Source organism: Silene latifolia, chromosome 5, assembly GCF_048544455.1.
Source record: "Silene latifolia isolate original U9 population chromosome 5, ASM4854445v1, whole genome shotgun sequence".
Classification (NCBI taxonomy): Eukaryota; Viridiplantae; Streptophyta; class Magnoliopsida; order Caryophyllales; family Caryophyllaceae; genus Silene; species Silene latifolia.
Genome location: NC_133530.1, coordinates 37,558,938 through 37,579,415, shown reverse-complemented (window position 1 = coordinate 37,579,415; position 20,478 = coordinate 37,558,938). Strand labels below are relative to the sequence as shown.

The window sequence follows — 20,478 nt, the reverse complement described above, 5'->3', positions numbered from 1 at the left end:
CAATACATTTCTAACGTCTATTATGGATTTGATATGAATTTGAAACCAGTTTGAAGAAAATATTCTGTGATATAATAGCAGATTATATATAGTCTGCTCAATTTTTCTATATATTTATCGTACACTGATTCATTCATAAAATCATAGTTAGTTGGTTCTTGGATTATTAGTCCCGTATAAAATTGTAATTCTTGACTCTGTTCATTTGTATTTAAATTTTTGGCTTGACAAAATCAATATGAAACTTATTTAAAATTTTTAAATGATATAAAAGAACAACTCGAATATTTTGTAAATCTTCTATGGTTTTTGGAAGATAATTAGGGGTTTGGTTATAATTAACAACTCGAATATTTTGTAAATCTTTTAAATATTCAAAAAAGTTTTAAAATAAAATTAATATTATTACTACACGGGTTTCACTAAGTAGTTAAAGTCGCGCAACTTAGATTTTGGAGAATATTTTATATTTGTAAAAAATTAGGATCTCTTTTGTTTTTTTTCTTTCTCACAATTAGTAATTGTATGTTTTTAAAATATGCAATTTTAATACTTTTATACGTTTATTATATGAACTTTTTTGCGTTATAAATATTTCTAAAATAAATATTCTTTATAAAGTTATTTTCCTATTATTATTTTAGTAAAGAATAATAAATAAATTATTAGATCCACTTCTATTAGTATTATTTTTCTCATAAATAATTGATCTACTTCTAGTAGGATTATTTTCTCATAAATTGTTAGATCTACTTCGATTAGGATAATTTTTCATAAATTATTAAGAGGAAAAAACTAGATCCACACTTATTAGGATAATAATTATATATATATATATATATATATATATATATATATATATATATATATATATATATAGAAATTCTAAAAAAGTTGGACTCTCTAATATCGTTCGAAAAGTTTCTACTTTATATATATGTATTGATTGATTGATTGATTCAATTTTTCAAATAATATGGTTAATAAGAAAAAAAAGCAAAATAGTTGGATGTAAGTAGTTAGACCAACAAATCAAAATTTATAAAAAATAGTTTTTATAAAAGTTTTGGCCAAATAATCAAATTTTTTCCAAAAAGTTGCTTATGAATAAACCCCTTTTTAAAAGGAAAATCTATTTTACACAAGTAAGGCCAAACCGCACCTTACTTGATCTCTTTTAAGAAGAGAATACTTATGTTTGGGATTATTTTGAGTTAAAATATACTCCCTCCTATTCTAGATAACCCTCCTTATTCATGGGGCACTAAAATTAAGAAGATGGATTAAAATAATATAAAGTATTGTAGCGGGGTTAGGTAATTGGAGAGAGGAAATATATTGTGGGGTATTATTGTGACTGTGGTGATTAAAATAAGTATTGTTGTGAGGTAAGTTGATTAAAATAAGTATTGTTGTGGGTTGAGGTGATTAAAATAAGTATAAAACTTTACTAAATAAGGAAATAGGGAAGGTATTGTGAATAGATGAAAAAGGAAATAGGGAAGGTTATGTAGAATAGGAGGGAGTAATTCGGATTATTATGAGAAGGTGAGCAATAATTTGGATTAATCCGGTCAATTAACCCTAATTAAAACCCAGGGGTGTCTAAGGCCACGGGCAACCACGGGCGTGGGAACCGGGCCTCCGCTTTTGGTCACCGGATTACAAGCTTATATTAATGAAATTCAATACAAACATCGAACTATAATAAACTTATGCATTCATATTTTGCCGTTTTTTTTTGCCAATTAACACCTGGGACCTCCATTTGTTTTAAGACGCCCCTGTTAAAACCCCAATTTTTGTTATTCAACCATAATCCAGAAATTCAATTTATTTTGCAGTAAAATAGCTTGATTTTCGTGGGTTACAGTGAACAGAAATCAGTATCTCTTGTATCTGTGATTCATCCAACTGATTCATTCGACACAGGTTTAATTCCATATCCAGTTTCCTTTCATTGTTTTCCTTCAATTACACTCCATCATTCTTATCTCAATTATAATCTTTTATTATTAAGCAAATAAAGGAAGAATCTTTGTTAAAACCCTAATTTGAGAAATTCCCATATTAATTCTATCATGTTATGATTACCCATTTTACTAATTAGTTTGTATGATGAAAGGGTTTTAATTTGGAGTATATAGCTCTTGTTGTAATGCTTTCAATTTATTTGGCGGCTGATATAGCAGCAGATTAGAGAATATACATTGTTGAAATTTCAGCTATCATCAGAATATATGTCAAATGTGCTGAATTGTGTACACTATATGATTCATGTTTACTGACGCCAACTTATATTTCGAGCTGGGGTTTTTAAGTTTTTATTGGGTTCAAATCCTATTCGTATTTGACTTAACGGTCCGAAAATTGTCTACACTGGGCAGTTCTTTTTTGACTTCAGTTGTAGTCACGTAATCACATTCGTGTCGTTAATATGCTTAATAATGTTTGTTCCATTGTTAATGAGCTTGATATTTCTATTGTATATTCTTACAGTTGGTTTCTTTATGGTCTCAACACCAATTAGATTGTAATGCTAAATTTGTTGGTTTCTTTATGGGTACTGAATTTGTTGCTGTCGTGATTCTGATGATTGGTTTAGTGAATTGTGATTTTTGCTTACCATTTTTCATTTTGATAGGTTGGATTGTTGCGTACATCCGACCCCCCCCCCCCCCCCCCCTTACCCCGCAATTTGCGGGAGCCATTGAGGCATTGGGGTAATGTTGTTGTTGTTGTTTGTCTATTGCAACTTCATGGATTATTTGATTTCTACAAAAGGTGCATAAATGTTGCATTTTGCATTTAACAAACGATCAAAATGAGCACTTGCTTAGTTGCTTAGTGTATGGCTAATCTCGGTGAGCTTTGGTGTGATCTTATTTGTTTGTTAATGCAACTGGTGAGAGTGTGAGACCACTTCAACAGATCAATGACATCATTTAGGACTGTTGTCGATACTATCCATATGGTTTCCATTGATGAGCATATTCAGCTATTTGATGAGTGATGAGGGAAAGGTCAAAGGTGCATACTGCCTTGAACTTATTCATTACTAGTTTTCATCATCCCCATTGCAATACTGCACCTCCACTTGTTGTCAACTATATTCGGATGCTTGGACTTGGAGCACTAGCAGTCTAGCAGCCCTATATGTCGCCACTAGTGATGTGTGTAGCTGCTGCCAGCTATACCATCGATTTCCCCTTGCTTCCGGCACCAGCATTGCGCTGCCTTTCTCTTTTGAGATTTTAATATGTTGATTTCCTAAAATTAGTTTTAGCTTGTTCTCCTATCCCAGATATCTGATTTTTCTTTTTTGATTTCGGTTTTAATTAAGTATAAAGTGTAACAGTGTTCATGGTTAACCGAACCCAAAAGCCAAAAACCGATCGGTTAACCAAACCAAAACACTAAACTTGTTCGGTGAACCAAACCGGTTTGGTTTCGGTTCTTAATTTATTAGATTCGGTTAACCGAAACCGAACCAAATTATGGGAGAGGTTCTGTACTAGCGGACTCCATTACCCGCTGGGCTGCCTTATTTACACCACACAAAGCTCAAAATGAATAACACCCCCCATTTTCTCACATTTGCAGGCACTCTACTGACATTCGTACCCTACCAAATTACCCTCATTCAAGATTGAAACCCTTACTGCTACACCGTCAGTCACAGTCAGTCATAGCCACCAATCCGATCTCCCTGACTCTGGCATTTTTGACTCTCCGACCATCCTCTATCGTTGATTCCGGCATGACTCCGTGCTTCATCAAGTCGTTAGTTCATAGTCTGTGTAATTTAATTTCCTTCATAGTTCATATTGTTGCATCACCCACTTATGTAGTACTAGTTTTCTTTAGTTTTTCTGTATTTTGTCAAACTTCATAAATTCATAATTCATTCATAGATCATAGTGTTAGTTATTCGTATTGTTTCAAACATGGTTTTGTTGTTTTCTTACTTCAATCTCTTTTAGTTAAATTCCATGAATTTGTGATGCATATGATAACGCATCAATTTCCTATGTGAGATCTATTTGTCAAACTTCTATTATTTATTAGATAAGCCATGGTTCCTAATAATGTGCTTAAGTAAAACGGTTTCAATTAACTGCAAAACCGAACCGTTTTCAGTGGTTCACCGAACTGGGAAAACCGCCTCCAATCCGGTTAACCTGTTTTTTCTCCCGGTTCGGTGAACTGAACCGTCAATGAACACCCCTAGTTATACTGTTATATTTTCAAGGGTTCATGTAAAAGGATTGGAAAGTCCATTTTGGGTGTCTTCTAAGACTAGAACCTGTAAGATTATTGTGCGTTCTTGGAGGTCTTGGTTTTACTTTTACTAGCTGTATTGTGAATGCTAATGAATATTTGTACATGATGCTGTAGATGTCTATGTGCTCATATGCATATAAGACGTAACATACGTATATTAAGTTGTTTGGGTCAGATTGTTTCCAGATTCTAGTCTCCGGTTTATAACAAGTGTGTTTGGAGGAACTTTGTTATGGATGGTCAGTGAAGGGATATTTGTGATAGGAGTTAGAGGTTGGATGATTGAGCTAATTAGCTTCTGTTTGAATTATAGAGGCGAAAGGTCGCAGCAGTGAGAGTCGTCCAGTATTGTTTTAGTTAGACTATGATGTTTTGGGCACAAGGTACAAAGTTTGTGACCATCTGTGATTAAGTTGAGTTGAGTTTAAACTGTCAATTCGTGATTGTTAATCCTTTTAGAGTGTTTATTCATTTTCCCTTTTGACATATTACATGTGATGTGGATGAGCCGGTTACTTTGAAATCATGATATTGAGTTATTTAATGGCCATGGGTAATAAGCTTGAGAAAAGAATTGACTCACCCTATAATTTGTTTCGACAACTAGAGCATGATACCATGTTTTTGTCCTTTTAATTCTTTTCCTGCCACTTCCAAGGACTGGTTTGATACGATTGTTCTTGTTGACCAACCAAAATCAATTTGGGATTAAAGGTAAATCTTTTTTGTAATTGCTTCTTCGGTCTCCAATTAGCGTGGAACCTTGTATAGAATTCACCAAGTCAGCTGCACATTTATCTGACTTTATTGCTTTTGGGATTAAAGGCTCTGATATTGTTGTTGGCTGCTGCTGCTGCTGCTGCTGCTGCTTTCGTATGCAGCTTTAAGCAGCTGAATCTTCAATTCATTCTATACGTCATCCCTATTTTATCAAGTTTGAATAAAAGTTTAATCAGCTACCAACTAATTAGCCCTTCCTCCAATTTATTTGCCTATGATGACAGAATGATGTATCTAAGAATCCGCATCTTTTGACCCCAGGGATTGCATATTTTGAAGTGTGGAGAAAAACAAATTGAAGTCAAGTCCTAGAATGGAGAAACAGCCAGAAGCAAGCTCAATTGAAAAACCTATTAACTCTGACCCACTACCCTCTTCATCTGTTCAGCAACTACCACAACCAGTTCATCAAATGGAGGCAGACGAGGACGACGAGAATGTGAAGCAACTGGGAGACTGCTCTATGCTTTACTTGTCCTTGCAGGCATATTATACTTCACTTTTTCTATTTTTACTAATTTCTGCTAAATTTTAACAAATCTACTTGCATCTTTTTTGGATTCATATTACTGTTGGAAATCTTTTGTCAAATTAATGCACAAAATAAAATATTAGAGCGAAAAGGGGTTCTTGTAGGCTCGGAATTTGGACCTCTGGGATCGTAGGATAACATGCCAGGTGCCTGGCGTGTTTGCTGTTACACTTTTTTTTTATGTACGCTATATCAATCTCTGAAGGCGATAAAGAGATTTTATTTGGTACTCCGTATGTCATATGTCGTATGTCATATGGTTGCTATCCTTTGTGTCTTGAGCTCGAATCTTGCTGCCATCAATCATTAAAGGCAATATAGGAAAGATTTAACTAAAGGCTGATTTATATTTTTGCATCTGCAGGATTGTCTTGTAAACACTGACCGGAACTGGAAATCCTGTCAAAAAGGTTTTTTTTTTTTTTTTTTTTTTTTTTTTTTTTTTTTTTTTATCTTAATTTCGCCTTTCTACATTTTCTTCTTGTTTCCACCTTGCAATTCCTTCTTACATAAGCAAGATAGTCTTCTTTTCTTTTTTTACTTGGGGGATAAACTTCGATAAACCTGTGAGCTCAAAGCTGCACTTGTGAGTTATGATTATGACTTCCTGAACAGCAAAACGAAAGACCGTCTTGGATCAAACAATGAAGTTCTTTGATATGGTACTGATGTAGTATTAGACTTTATAACTAGAGTTCCCAAATTATTACTCTTGAAACTCATTCTCAAGCTTACTCCAAACTTTTATCGAAGTTATCTGCTTATATGCATGTTTGTTTATTCTGCACTAATGCAGAGGTTCAAGCTTTGAAGGCGTGCAATGATAGGAGGAGTCGAAAGGAGTAAGGCACCTTTTTTGCCCGGAGAAATTGCAAACCATTGATATCGTCTGCTTGACAGACTCGTAGAGATCGCCGGGCTTTATATACTGAGAGTTGATTTGAATCTCAATTTTGTACTTTGGGCAGCCAACCACTTTGTCTAGATTTTTTTTAGAGTATGATGAAATTAAAAGTAGGATTTAGGTACATCAGTACATGGGATGTATTTAGACCTGTCAAAACCTTACCCGACCCGACCCGAAAACCGACCGTAACCCGACCCGTAAATAACCGCAAACAACCCGGTTTTTACAACCCGAACCCGAAAAATACCCGAACCCGTTTTGACCCGTAAATAGCGGGTCGAAACCCGACCCCTAATGGGTTGACCGTTGGGTCAAGGCAATATATCTTCCTTAAAATTGATGATGTCAAATAAGTATTGACTTATAAAATTTTAAGGAAAGATATGTATCTATACATACTGTCACGCTATCACCTTGATCCATATGCCATGTCATCACATCAAAGTGTGTGCCACGCCGTTACTTTCACCATATTACGTCGGTTCATATTCTACGTCAGCACTGTTATGTCATCATTTCAAGCTACATGCCATGTCATCACCTTGAAGTATGTGCCACGCAATTACTTTCATCGTGTTACATCGAACCGCACTGCCACGTCATCACTGCCACGTCATCACCTCGATCATATGCCACGTCATCACTTCGAAGTGTGTCCCACACCGTCACTTTCATTGTATTACGTGAAACCGTAATCCACTTCAGCACTGCCACCTCATCACCTCTGATCACATGCCACATTATCATTGTCATCTTATTTGAGTCTTCTCGTCGATTTAGCGAGTTAGTGAGGGTAATGATGATGACGAGGCGGTGATGGCGAGAATGGTGACAATTAAGTTGACTAAGAGGAGCAAGAGGAGAAAAAACGTATAAATGGTAGGAATTACGGTATAAAAGAAGCTTTAAAAAATGATAGAAAAGAGATGTTGATCGACCCATTTTTTTTACCCAAAACCTATATCGACCCGTTTGTATGACGGTGTGATATTAAAAATATTAAGAAAAAAATTTAATCTTACTAATATCATATATTAAATTAGATAATAATAAAAATTTAAGAATAATTATGTATTTATAAGTAGAATTAAAGAAAATGATTTTTTTTAAAAAAAGCGTCAATTAGACCCGTTTTGACCCTAAATCTCGACCTGAAACCCGTATTTTTTAAACCCGAAATAGACCCGACCCGTATTTTACCCGAATCCAAAATGACCAAACCCGTAACCCAACCGTTTGACACGTTTGACAGGTCTAGATGTATTATGCACATACACATACCCATAGTTAATAAGAAAGTTCACAAATTTGATAGTAACAGCGGTGTTACCGTCTTTTTGTAGAAGACTTTTAAATATAATAATAATTCTTATACTTCAAAGGAAACTTAAATTTTTAGGTTTATAAGTAACTTATCATTTTTACTTAAATATTTATTTATTGATTAGAAAAAAAATATTTATACTCTTTTATTTGCCACTTTCATCTTTAATCTTTGTTTTCACCTTTTTTTTTCTTGTTGTTTTAACCATTTGTCTATTTTCTTTTCGATCGTTAATTTAGTGGCGGATTTAAACTTATATAGAGTTGATGATGATTCATGTTAACTGACCTTAACCTATGTTGACTTTTTTTGTTGTTGTACTGTTAGCTTGAACTTCGTAGATACAAGATCAGACAAAAAAATGTAGGTGAAAGGAAGTAACATACCTATCCCAAGTTTCTAACATATTTTTCTTAATAATAAAGTTCCAATCATTTCTACCGAACACCTAATTGAGTATCGTTTATCGAGAAATAAATAAATAATCCAGTAATTAAGAAGCATCTGCGTTAAGACCATCCCTAAACAGTGGTCGCGCTAACTAGGTCGCGATCCGATTTTACTCTTAATCTAACCTTATTAACCTTGACCCATTTTCACCCTCTCAAGCAGAAGGTCGCAACCTAGGTCATCAACCCAATTATTATCCACTTTACAACATTCCCAATCATTTTTCACATTCTCTACCCCACTTTTCTCTCTCTTACTTTTACAATTATTTTTCCTAACTTATATAAATATTGTTATTTTTCTATTATTGTAAATATCGTAATAAAAAAAAACTATGCCAATATTTTACGACTATATTAATCTAATGGTCATAATTTATTGACGGTTTCTTATTTAAATAAATAAATCGAGTAATTCATCTAATTATTAAAACCGAGTTTCTTATTTGATAAATAAATTCGAGTAACCAATTAATACAAGTCGAGTAACCAATTAAAACAAGTCGAGTTTCTTATTTAATAAATAAAACCGAGTTTCTTATTTAATAAACAAATCTAATTCCGAGTAACCAATTAATAAAAATAGAGTAACTCATCTAAATCCGAGTAACCAATTAATAAAAACCGAGTAACCAACTAATACAAACCGAGTAACTCATCTAGGGTTTGTACACAGCCGATCAATCCCCTCCTCCCCCCCTCTCTCTCTCTCTATATATATAGATTTAGGATCCGGTGAGAACGGTGAGAACGACCTTTTATAACAATCATACCGTGTTATTAAAATCAAAATACCCCATATATTCCCACTAATGCTCTCGCAAATCTCAAAAGTCAAAACCATCAACATTATTGTGATAAGCTGGCATCACCGACAAACTGTATCATCAATATCACCATTTCAATGTCTACTTCAATGGCGAAATCGCAAAAAAATATTTATTTCAAGGTCTTCAATTTATCCAATTCCTAATGATGATTTGTGTAATTGGGAGTTTATCTATCAATCTGATTGTAATTAGCGACGACAACACCATTTTTGATGTGCAGAGCTTCGAACTTGATGAATCTATTCATTCTCTTTTCGAAGATTCTTCATCGGATCATGATGATGAAGATGATGTTGTCGATGATACTGAACATTGACGAATTAAATTCCGGCATTTCTGTTCGATTGTCACTGCTGCACCTCCGACAACGAAAGGACGATGTTTTTGTTCGATTGTAATGCGGAGGAATTACTGCCTTAGTGTGGATTAATTATTATATTGTTTGCAAAGTTAACAGAATTGGAAGAAATCTTGCATTGGTGTGGATTATCAAGTGAAATCAAGGTTATTTTATGAGTAACATGTACGAAATCATATTTAGAAGCAATTCGTCGAATTTGACAGTATTTTAGCTTCAGGTAAGACTTTGTGATTAAGTAGTGATTGTGAAATTAATGGAATCAAATGCACTGCTGGCTTAGTGTCAACTTACTACATTAAACTAATCTTTAGTTACAATAAATTTTGATTCATATTTCAAAAACTTTCTGGGTTTATAATTTGGGGAAAGTGTATCTAGGAAAGAAAAAAATGTATATACATTGTAATAAAGCGTATCTAGAATTTTGACGAACATCCATTAACAGATGTCAGCGACCTTCATCACCGTCAGGCAGGCGTTTCCTTTGCGACACAACTGCTGCCCCCATTCGCTTTCTCTTCTTCATCTATACTCCAGTCATTGTGCTCGCCGGATTTCCATTGACACACTTCGCCGACACCACAACTGATGTCGACTCTAACTCCGGCAACAAATCGGGCTTTTTATTTCACCCTAACATTCCTGTTCATCATTTCAATACCCTTGCTCTTATTAGCTTCGCCGCCATCGACTTCGAACAATCACAGCAAATCATCGGCCACTCTTACAAGCGACGATGCCAGACTAATTAATCTACATTAAGTTTTGATGTATGTACACTAATATTTGTTGTAACTTGCCACTTATTTAATGTATCTTAACATAGATACACAAAATTAGTTATTATGTACAACGAAATTGATCTGAGATACATCAATATATAAACATGATTTGATGTATCTAAACCAACTGTGATGAGTCTAATGGTGCTGACGGAGAGATAACCGCCGTCGTCTGGGCCGGAGGAAGTGGAATTGAGACCAAAGGTTCATGAATTAGAAATGTCGGGGTCGATGGAGCTCAATGGTGTCGCCATATTAGCGATGACGGGGTGCTCGCCGGTGGCTTGAATTGACGTTTCTGGTGATTGTCGGCGTTAACGACAACGAGCGATAGGTGGTAGTTGATGGAATGACAGATGGTGTTACTGTGTTTGTGCTAAATGGAAATGAGAGGAGATTATGGGTTGGGCTTGTTTTATTTAAAATTGGTGGGTTATGTCGGGCGTTATTAATCAGTCTGTTTGGTGGGTGTAGCTTGTTCTCACCGTTCTCACCGAATGATCGTTCTCACCGGATCCCACCTATATATATATATATATATACACGATCAGTCTCCTTCTCCATCCTCCTTCTCCATCCTGTCCCTCTGTACACAGCCGATCAATCCATCATCTCCATCTCCATCTAATAAGATGAACTCATCTCCTTTTCCATCTAATAAACCGAATAAGATGAAGACCATCATCTCCATCTCCACAGTCGATCTACTCTTCAAACCCGATCATCATCTTCAAACCCAATCATCATCTTCAACGAACGATCATCTACTTCACACATACCGGCTGATCTACTCCATTATTCTTCACTCATACCCAGCCGAATAGGAGCAAATCTGATAACATACATGACAAAAGTGATGCCACAAGATCTTCACACATACCGGCCGATCTACTCTATGTTTGTGTAAGTTCCTTTCTTATTATTAATCTCCTGTATTTTTGATTCAAAAATATAATAAACTGCTGGCTTTGTGCTCTTAAGATTAATAAAATTCTGAGTTTATGTTACATTGATTTTGTCTGCGATCTTGCTGATAGTTGATATAATAAATTTGGTAAATTTTTGTTGGTTAATTTGTTGTTGTTAGACCATCCCCAAACTGTTTAAACGATTTTGTTGTTCAACTCGGTAAATTTTTGTGGGTCAAAATACATCAAAATTGAGTTTATTTTGTTAACAATTAAAAAATATGCCCCTTTTTAATATACTTATATTTTTTCTTGTTTTAATTTAGTATATATTCATCATTTAATTTTGTTATTAACTTGTTCTTTCCTTTTCTCATTTTTGGCGGAAATGAAAGAGCGACACCATTTTGACAGAGGAGAAAGCGGATTGGAATTGTCCTTTTTTTGTGTCCAACAAACCAGAAAATAACACCTATTGGGTCATGGAAGAGGTCACGAGAATGAAGCAAAGGTCACAAAGTGACCTTTTATTGTATTTGGTCACAAATTAGCAACTTTGGTCACCAATTAAGTAGCCTAATTAAGTCACTAACCATGATCAAACAAGGTCATGACCAAGCAATTGACCTTGCTTGAAGATGGTCTAATAGGAGTAGTAAAGAAGGATAATAAGGATAATCACCAACTACGAAGTAATTTCCAGGTCATGGGTGCAATAAACAAAATGTGGGGCTTAGTGAAATCATTCAACTCACTGGTCGGTCTTCCATCAACTTCATTCAAACTTTTCTGTATCACAAATTGTCATTTGTGACATTCATTTTCCATCATAAGAAAAAGACGGAGTAAATACATACCATATTATATTAATATGAATTAAAGTGGATCATTTTATGTGTTTATTTATTGTTTATACAAGTGGACAAAACCATTAAATGCTAATTTGTATTAGAAACAAAACCAAATCATCAATTTTTTTAGCTGAGCAATCTCATCACCTTATTTTGACGAGAGTTCATATATTTTCTCATTTTAAGACTTTTCAACATGGTTACATTTCTAACTACGCTTGTAACATTATAACACATACTTACATGCGATCATGTTTATGCAATTTTGTTATCATTATAAGAGTCTTTTATTTGCAAAAGAAATGATGGTTATTATGGTTATATTTTAGACTAAGATATTATCATTTTTACACAAATCACCTTCTTTGCATGATGACTTTTTGAGTTCATATATGTTCTCATTTTAAGACTCTTCAACATGGTTACATTCTTAGCTAAGCTGGTAACATTATAACACATACTCATACGTGACCATGTTTATGCAAATTTGTTATCATTATAGGAAGAATAGTGAGGAACTGACGTTACTTAACACGCATGTGTTTGCATGGGGAAATCTCCCCCCTCCCCTTTTTTTCTATTTCTTTATTTTGTATTTTCAAATTATTTTTAATATATTAACACACAAAATGGCCCACTTGTATCCATATTAACATAATATGGTATATATCCGCTCTGTCTCACTCTTGTGATATGCACTATCTGTCACAAGGGAGACTAATTGTTTTCATATACTTCAGTTCCGCGTTTCTTGCCTTCTTGGTCATTTTGAGATTCAACAGGTCAATAAATTAATCCCAGTTCCGGAATATAATAAAGTGAACGATTAGTGTAAATGGTCTATATATAACCATATTAATGGTTACAAAATTATAAAAACACTATAAAAAGAATACTTTTTACAATAAACCTGTAAGAGCGGTTTACACAAGCTTTTGGAAATGATGTTATTTAAGTTTCTCTTTTTTTTGATTGAGGAGCGGGTATTCATGACTAGGGTTCGAAATTCATTAACTTGCAAATCTTCTACATAATAGATTAAAAACGATACAATTGAAGGATTGGGTTGTTTAGCGTAGGCATAAGGGTAAAAGCCATGTGAGTGTAATTGGGGAAGAGCTTGCAGATCTATTGCGATTGACTGAGGATGATGTGAAGGATGAACTTGTGTATTGAAAACTCGGCCTATTACTTCATACTTGGTGATAATCCCCCAGTTGAAGAGGTGGACGGGTTTATCAAGCGGATTTAGGAGAAATTTTCTATTGATCAGGTCTCCTTCCTCCCGAATGAGGTGTTTCTCGTCAGATTCACTACTAGTGTTGCTAAAGATCTTGTTTTACAAAAGGGACCACTTCTTGTTTGACAATAAGCCACTTATTGTGAGACCTTGAAGTGTGAGTGTTGCGTTGGTGAAGGAAGAGGTCAAGGAAGTGTCAGTTTGGATTAGGTTGCATCAGTTACCTTTGAAGTTTTGGGGTAAATGTCTTCCTAAGATTGCTGGTCTGTTGGGTAAATTCGTCCGCTGTGATACTGCAACTACTGACAAAACTCGCATGGGGTTCGCTCGTGTAATGGTGGAGGTTCCTTTTGGTAGAGCTATCCCTGACAAGATCAAGTTTGTGGATGAAGATGGAATTGTGGTATCAATAAAGATTGAGTTTGAATGAAAGCCGATACTCTGCAAAAAAATGTAATGATATTGGCCACGACACTGTAAAGTGTAGAAACTAAGCTTATGCAAACTCAGAATAAGGGTCCTTCGAAGGAGGGAAAAAAAGCAATGAAAAGCAACATCACCACAACCTGTTGTTGTCTCTGCCACAGTGATAGCATCGCAACCTGCTGTTGTCAATGCCATGGTGATTCCTTGTTTTTTTTAAGATGGCATAGTAACACCAATTGAGAAACCCAATCAATTCCAAGTGTAATGGAAAAAGGAAGGGAAATATCATATGGTGGACACTCTAACGAGGAATATAATCAAGTTGAGTAGAAATGAGATATTTGATAAAGGTCCGAGCTTTCTTAAATTTGGTAACTCTACTTTTATAGAATCTCTTAATACTGTTACTCCTAAAGTAGGAATTGGTAGTGTATTACCTCCTTCTAGGGGTAATGCATAATCTCGGCTTCTGGAACATTAGGAGAATGAATAGCCCATCTAAACAGAATAATCTTAAGTTGTTTTTTGCATCATCATCATCAGATAGGGCTATTTGGACTCCTTGAGACAAAGGTAAAATCGTTGGCTCTAAATAATATTAGAAATAATATTTCTGCACCATGGTGTCTATTCACAAATACTGAATATCATAAAGGAGAGGGAATTTGGATTTTGTAGAGCCCGACTTTGTTTACAATTCAGTTTTTGGAATACCATGCTCAATTCATTCATATGAGGATTAGAGACTTGGGTTAATAACATTAATGAGGAAATTGATGAATTTCAAGCCTGTGTTGATGAGTGTCGATTTACTAATAGCCTTTTCATGAGGTCATTGTACACTAGGAGTAATAAACAAGAACCTGTACCCAGAGTGTTTGGTAGTCTTGATAGGGTATTAGTGAATCAATCTAGAGCTGGTCATGGGCCGGGCCTATGCGGGTTTGGGCCGGGCCGGGATGAAAAAAATGGCCCACATGTGCGGGTTGGGCCGGACCGGGCCAAATGAGAGGGCCTATTTAGCGAGCCCAAGCCCAACTCTTATGGGCTAAATCGGGCTTTTGGGCCTAAATGGGCTTTTCAGGCCCTAAAATTTACGACTTACCGAACGAGATAAGTAGTATAATACCTTCAACTAGTACTTTAAAAGTGCACTTAGTATAAAAAATCGTACAAAGTATGATGAAGTACATATGAATTAATCTTCAAAAATGGAATAAAAGACAATCATCGACACATTATAATGCTTAATCATATCTAGTAGATATGATTTATGATACGTAAACATCGCTTTTAAATCTCAATAAATATATACATGAGTTTATAAGGAATTATATATAAAATTTACGCTACTTACACCGATTTTATAACAAAAATATTCCTTAATAAAAAATTTGGGCCGGGCCAGGCCAAAATTTGGGCCAAACGCTTAGCCCAAACCCACCCCAAAAGTACACTAGGCTTTTTTGGGCTGGCCCATGGGCTTTTTTGGGCCAAAATAAAAGGCCCAAGCCCTTCAAAAAAGCGGGCTAGGCCGGGTCGGGCCAATGGGTTTGGGCCATTTGATCACCTTTAAATCAATCTTGGTTGGAAGATAATTCTAAAGTATACGCATTTTTATATTGAAGGCACCTTTGATCACGCCCCTTGTGTCATCCAAGCACAGAGGGATTTGGATACGAAGAGAAGAAGCTTTAAGTATTTTATTATGTGGAGCCAGGCAGAAGAGTTTCAAGAGTGTGTATGTTAAAACTGTTTGGGATAAGAATTGGTATGGGACTAAGATGTTTAATTTGGTAAACAAACTGAAAGCTCTCAAATAGCCTTTAAAGTAGCTAAATAAAGAATTTTAATGATATTGAGAATAATACTGCAAGCGCCAGAATGAATTTAGAGTATCTTCAAGTGAAGATAAGGGATGACCCTCTTAATCCTGATCTAATCCAGAAGGAGATTGAAGCTTTCAGTAGTGTTAGATGGATGGAGAAAGCCTATAATGATTTCTTACTGCAAAAATCTAAGGATACTTGGGTGGAGTTAGGTGGCAAAAATAATAAGTATTTCCATAGTATCATTAAAGACATGAATAAAGTGTTGAGAATTGCGGATACTAAAGGAAGAGTTTGTTATGCACCTAAACTTATCCAGACTACTTTTATGGATTTTTACACTTTTCTTTTAGGATTCTTAGATGAGGTTCTTAAAGTTAGCAAAAATGTGGTTCGATTGCGCAGAGGGTGCACTACTGAAGATCATCTTATGTTATTAGCCCCTGTTACCAATAAAGAAATCAAGGAAGTAATGTTTTCTATTCCTAACCATAAGGCAGCTGATTGCCCTGATGGTTATACAAGTGCATCTTTTAAAGATTCTTGGGATATTATGGGAGGGACTATGTGTGCAGCAATTAAGGATTTTTTTCCAGCACGGAAAGATGCTTAAAAAAATCAATCATACCCTTATCACTCTTATCCCTAAATGTGAGATACCACAAAATGTAACCCAGTTTAGACGTATATCATGTTGCAATGTGGTTTATAAATGTATCTCTAAGTTGTTGTGTAAGAGACTAGCCGAGGTGCTTCCTCACATTATTAGTGATAACCAAGAGGGATTCATTAAAGGTATAAGTATAGTGGAGAACATACTTATTTGCCAGGATGTGATTAGACTGTATTATAGGAAATCAGTCTCATAAAGATTCTTAAATTACTCAAGGTGGATTTAAAGAAAGCATATGATTCTAGTAGCTAGATTGACAAGCTAAATCGCACACCTATCAAAGATAAACCAACTGGCCTAAACTAATGCAGTAAAGGAAGTCGTGATCGTATCCTCAGAGAGACCAATGTATTCTCTTTGCAATTCTAAGTCCGTCTGAGTCACAAAATTTGGGGGTTTGATTGGTTTGTCTACTAATATAGCAAGTAAAGAGAAATTAAATGTAGAAAGAGGATTTCAAATAATAGGTAGCATCGGGTCACCATGAAAATGCAACGGTCAAAGGTAAGCGTCATAAATTTACTAATATAGCTATTCACCCTAAAAAAATCCTAAAAAGCTTTTGCTTTATTTAAAAGTATTATATTGTTTGTAGCAGGTCTAACTCTTTCCAATCTCTCGATCTAGGTCGGAGTTTCCCAAGTCAAATAATCATTTACATGCACTCTTAACCAATTAAATGGTATTAGATGCTACAATTAACAACACAGATTCAAATTTATGCCAGATCTAATTACCTAGTTGAAACCGTCTTATTATCAAGGCTCCCCTAAATCCTAGCAAGGGGAATTTAGCTACGCATATTTGAATTGATAAACTCAGCAATATTAATGAAGATTAAATTAAACACGATGACAAGAAGTAAATAACAATTGAGCATAAAACTTACAATAATAAAAGAAGATGAACTAAGATAAACAATGAGAATTAAATGAAGAACGTGGATTAATTAATTACCGAAATAAGGAAGAAAGATTACAAGTTTCAGATACGAAAAACTTGAGCAAAAGCAACGTAGTATGTGTTTTTTGTAATATGAAAAGATGACCTAATATGTTTTACAACTTATTCTTAAATACTAAAAGTCTAAAATTATCGATCAAGAAATAAATGGGCCGAAATTATAAAGCAGACTTTCGGCCAAATTGGAGATAAGTCGATCGACCAAGCATAACAGTCGATCGACTTTTCTTCGTCGCATAGTTCCTGCAATGCGCACTGAACTTCCAAAGGCCGCCATTTCTTCATTACTTGGGAAATTGGGCGTTTTCGGTGGCGTTGGAAAGCTAAGAGGTAAGCTTTCACCTCCAATTGGAATCACTTGATTATCATCCGTAAAACTCGAGTTATGGCTCTTCATAGTACGCACTAGTAATGTGAAGCTCATATATCACTCCAAACTAATACCAATTACCAAGGAAGGGTCTCATTCAACCCTTAACCTCTTCAAATGTTTGATAAGCTTTCTTAGCAGTAGGAAGTCCGATCTATAGCTCTTCCAAATATCCATGTGCTCGAGAATCGGCTCAAAAAGTGCAACAAAGTGTCATTTCCTGCAAAACCAATACGAATACACCGAAGTAGAAAATGTGGAGACTTTGACACTAAAATAGCTAGAAAGAGCATCTAATGTGTATAGAAATGCGTACAAAAAGATGAAATAAATGTATATAAAAGTCATGCATCATAGACCTTATAAGAGATGATGATAGCCTTTAACTTCCCTGGTAATTTCATTAAGTTAATAATGGAGTGTGTACAAACTACAACTTACTCTTTAGTGCTAAATGGTGATATATTTGGCTTATTCAAAGGGAAAAAAAAGGCATGAGATAGGGAGAGCCCATGTCTCCCCTTTTATTTACAATTGCTATGGAGTACTTAAGTAGGGTGCTTGCTTATGTTACGGAAACAATGAACATTAAGTTTCATCCTCTATGTGGTACCTTGAGATTAACACGTTTTATGTTTGCTGATTATCCGTTGTTGCTCAGTAAGGGGGATGTGGGTTCACTAATGGTGTATTAAAGCTTTTACAACATATTCTAAAGCCTCTGGACTGTCAACGAGCCCTACCAAGACTAGTGCCCACTTTAATGGGGTGCCTGCTTGGGTTAAGGCAGATATTCTTCAAGTTGTTGGGTTTACTAAAGGGAAGTTTCCTTTCACTTATTTGGGAGTTCCCAAAGCGGTGTGAGAATGACAAAAGCTGAAGGGCAAATCCATAGAGGTTAGTGTTGGTTAATTATGTCTTAACTACCTTATACAGCTACTGAGTGAACATTTTATTTTTTCTAAAAGAAGTCCTTAGTAGATTGAATGCAGTGTACGCAAGAATTATTTTTGGGATGGAAATAAAGGTTCATATGTTAAGGGTTCCAATAGTAAGTTGGGAGAAAGTATGTTCTCCAAATAAGGAAGGTGGACTTGGGGTAAGAGATAGTTTTGCATGGAATGTGACAACAATGGAAAAGTTGGTTTGATGGATCTATTTTAATCCTGACAAACTTTGGGTGAAATGGGCCAACCAAATTTATCTGAAAGGGACCCCTTGGTCTGAGTATTCTCCCAGTGGTGACATGAGCAAGTGATGGAAGTCAGTGTGTACAGTTCGAGATAAATTGGTGACTGGTTACAGAAATGGTCAGTGGATACTTGATACTAAGGGTTATACGGTGAGGAATGAATATGAGCTTGTAAGGTACAAATATCAGATGGTGCGGTGGCATAATAAATATATCTGGAGTGATTGGAATGTCCCTAAACATTGCTTTTTGGGATGGCTAATTGCAAAGGAGGCCTTGCAGGTGAAGGCAAAGTGGTTTGCATTGAGGGCTTGCTTTCTATGTGCTGGTGATGTAGAAACTCATGAACACTTATTTCAGGAGTGTCAGTACAGCGGGCTATTACTTGTAAGATTATGTTACCTTCTTCAAATATTTTGTCTTGGATCTGGACTCAACAGGGGTCAGCAATGCAGAAGAAAGTGATAACATGTGCTTTCATGGCAGCATTATATTACATTTGGATGCACAAAAACAAAGTTCGTATTAAAGAATGTTTGATGAGACCTGAAGTTGTTCTGGAGAAGATCAACACTAATGGAGAAAACCCCTATTATGTCAGTTGTAGAGGCCTTTTGTGTCGGTTTTGGACTAACGTATTGATAAGGTTATTTTCAGTCGTTGACCTTAATCAAAATAAATCCTAGCTTAGTACTAACAAAATAGCTTGTGGTAAGTCAGGTATCGAATCAACAGGGAGGCGGTAATAATCTATTTGCTAGTGTCTAAGTTTGTCTTAAAGTAACAGTTTTATGGGGTTTGATTGTTTGATTTCTAATAACTAATTGCAATAAAAGTAAATAAGACGAATTCAATAATATTAAAAGGTCTAGAGATTAGGTTCATTAGGTAGTTATTCGGGGTGTGATTTAATTCATTGATAGAGCAACTTATGTCGTTTAAGGTCATATGATCAGTCGATTCTAATATGTCCTTTAGATCTAACTTAACATGCAAACGCTATCATTAACCCTGCAGAAGCTAATCAACTAGATTCAAACCAACAAACTGAACAACAACAAAGAGCAATTTAACTATCAATTCATCAATATAATCCCTTCTAACAACCTAGATCCCCATTCTCCCTAGATAAGAGGTTTAGCTACGCATAATTGAGGGAAAAACAATAATAATTATAAGGGAAAACATAATTAAAAGCATAAAAGATGAACAAGCAATTGCATTATTAATAATTGAGGAAAGATTAGAAACAATACCGTAATAATAATGAAGAACAAGCTAGAACATCCGAAACAAGAGCAAACTAAACTAAACTAAGAGTTTTCTAGGGTTTTGAAGTAAATAAAGCGTAAATAAACATAGGGTACGAATTGGTTATTTATAGTAAAACATAATTGACTTATGGAAATTACGAAAAATACTGGAAATTAGGGGTTCCTCGATCGATCCTCTCTTCACTTGATTGAGTATGAGGGTTCCTCGATCAAGCCTCATTGTACTCGATCGAGGCACTTGCTCATGTCCAGTTTCTTCGTGTTGTCTTCTTTATTTCTCTTCCTTTATTCTTCTAGATTCCCGTGCCATGCTTCGTGTATTCCTCCATGCCCACTCCGCGATGCCCATTTCATTCCTTTGCTCCTCAAATGCACCATTCTTGCACTAAACATCAAATAGTTGAAGTATCGACATTCTAACATAAAAGGCGTGTAATTAATATAAACTAGCACGAAAACCGTATCAAAAGTAATTAAAGAGAGACATAAATAAGTATATAATT

At 35.2% G+C, this 20,478-nt stretch overlaps 2 protein-coding genes across 4 annotated transcripts; both read left to right on the top strand.

Moving 5' to 3' along the window:
* Positions 1-1,767: 1,767 nt before the first annotated feature.
* Positions 1,768-6,643, top strand: LOC141657271 (uncharacterized). 3 transcript variants are annotated; one of them, XM_074464442.1, is made up of 5 exons: positions 1,768-1,932; positions 3,604-3,783; positions 5,326-5,548; positions 5,961-6,006; positions 6,393-6,643. In XM_074464442.1, exons 3-5 carry the CDS (start codon positions 5,378-5,380, stop codon positions 6,440-6,442), a joined length of 267 nt encoding a protein of 88 aa, XP_074320543.1. In that variant the 5' UTR covers positions 1,768-1,932; positions 3,604-3,783; positions 5,326-5,377; the 3' UTR covers positions 6,443-6,643. The 3 variants fall into 3 exon arrangements, with proteins under 3 accessions (XP_074320543.1, XP_074320544.1, XP_074320542.1); XM_074464443.1 differs by lacking the exon at positions 3,604-3,783 and having other exon boundaries at positions 5,289-5,548; XM_074464441.1 differs by lacking the exon at positions 3,604-3,783 and having other exon boundaries at positions 1,773-1,932.
* An 8,915-nt stretch (positions 6,644-15,558) lies between these two features.
* Positions 15,559-16,116, top strand: LOC141655228 (uncharacterized). The gene has a single exon (XM_074462318.1). The coding sequence runs from the start codon at positions 15,559-15,561 to the stop codon at positions 16,114-16,116; it is 558 nt and encodes a 185-aa protein (XP_074318419.1).
* The last annotated feature ends 4,362 nt before the right edge of the window (positions 16,117-20,478 follow it).

Excerpts from the sequence above, each read along its gene's own strand:
- LOC141657271 (XM_074464443.1), top strand. The coding sequence starts at position 5,378 with ATGGAGAAACAGCCAGAAGCAAGCTCAATTGAAAAACCTATTAACTCT. Across the intron at positions 5,549-5,960 it reads TGCTTTACTTGTCCTTGCAG|GATTGTCTTGTAAACACTGA; the intron begins GCATATTATACT and ends TTGCATCTGCAG. Across the intron at positions 6,007-6,392 it reads CTGGAAATCCTGTCAAAAAG|AGGTTCAAGCTTTGAAGGCG; the intron begins GTTTTTTTTTTT and ends GCACTAATGCAG.
- LOC141655228 (XM_074462318.1), top strand. The coding sequence starts at position 15,559 with ATGAATTTAGAGTATCTTCAAGTGAAGATAAGGGATGACCCTCTTAAT.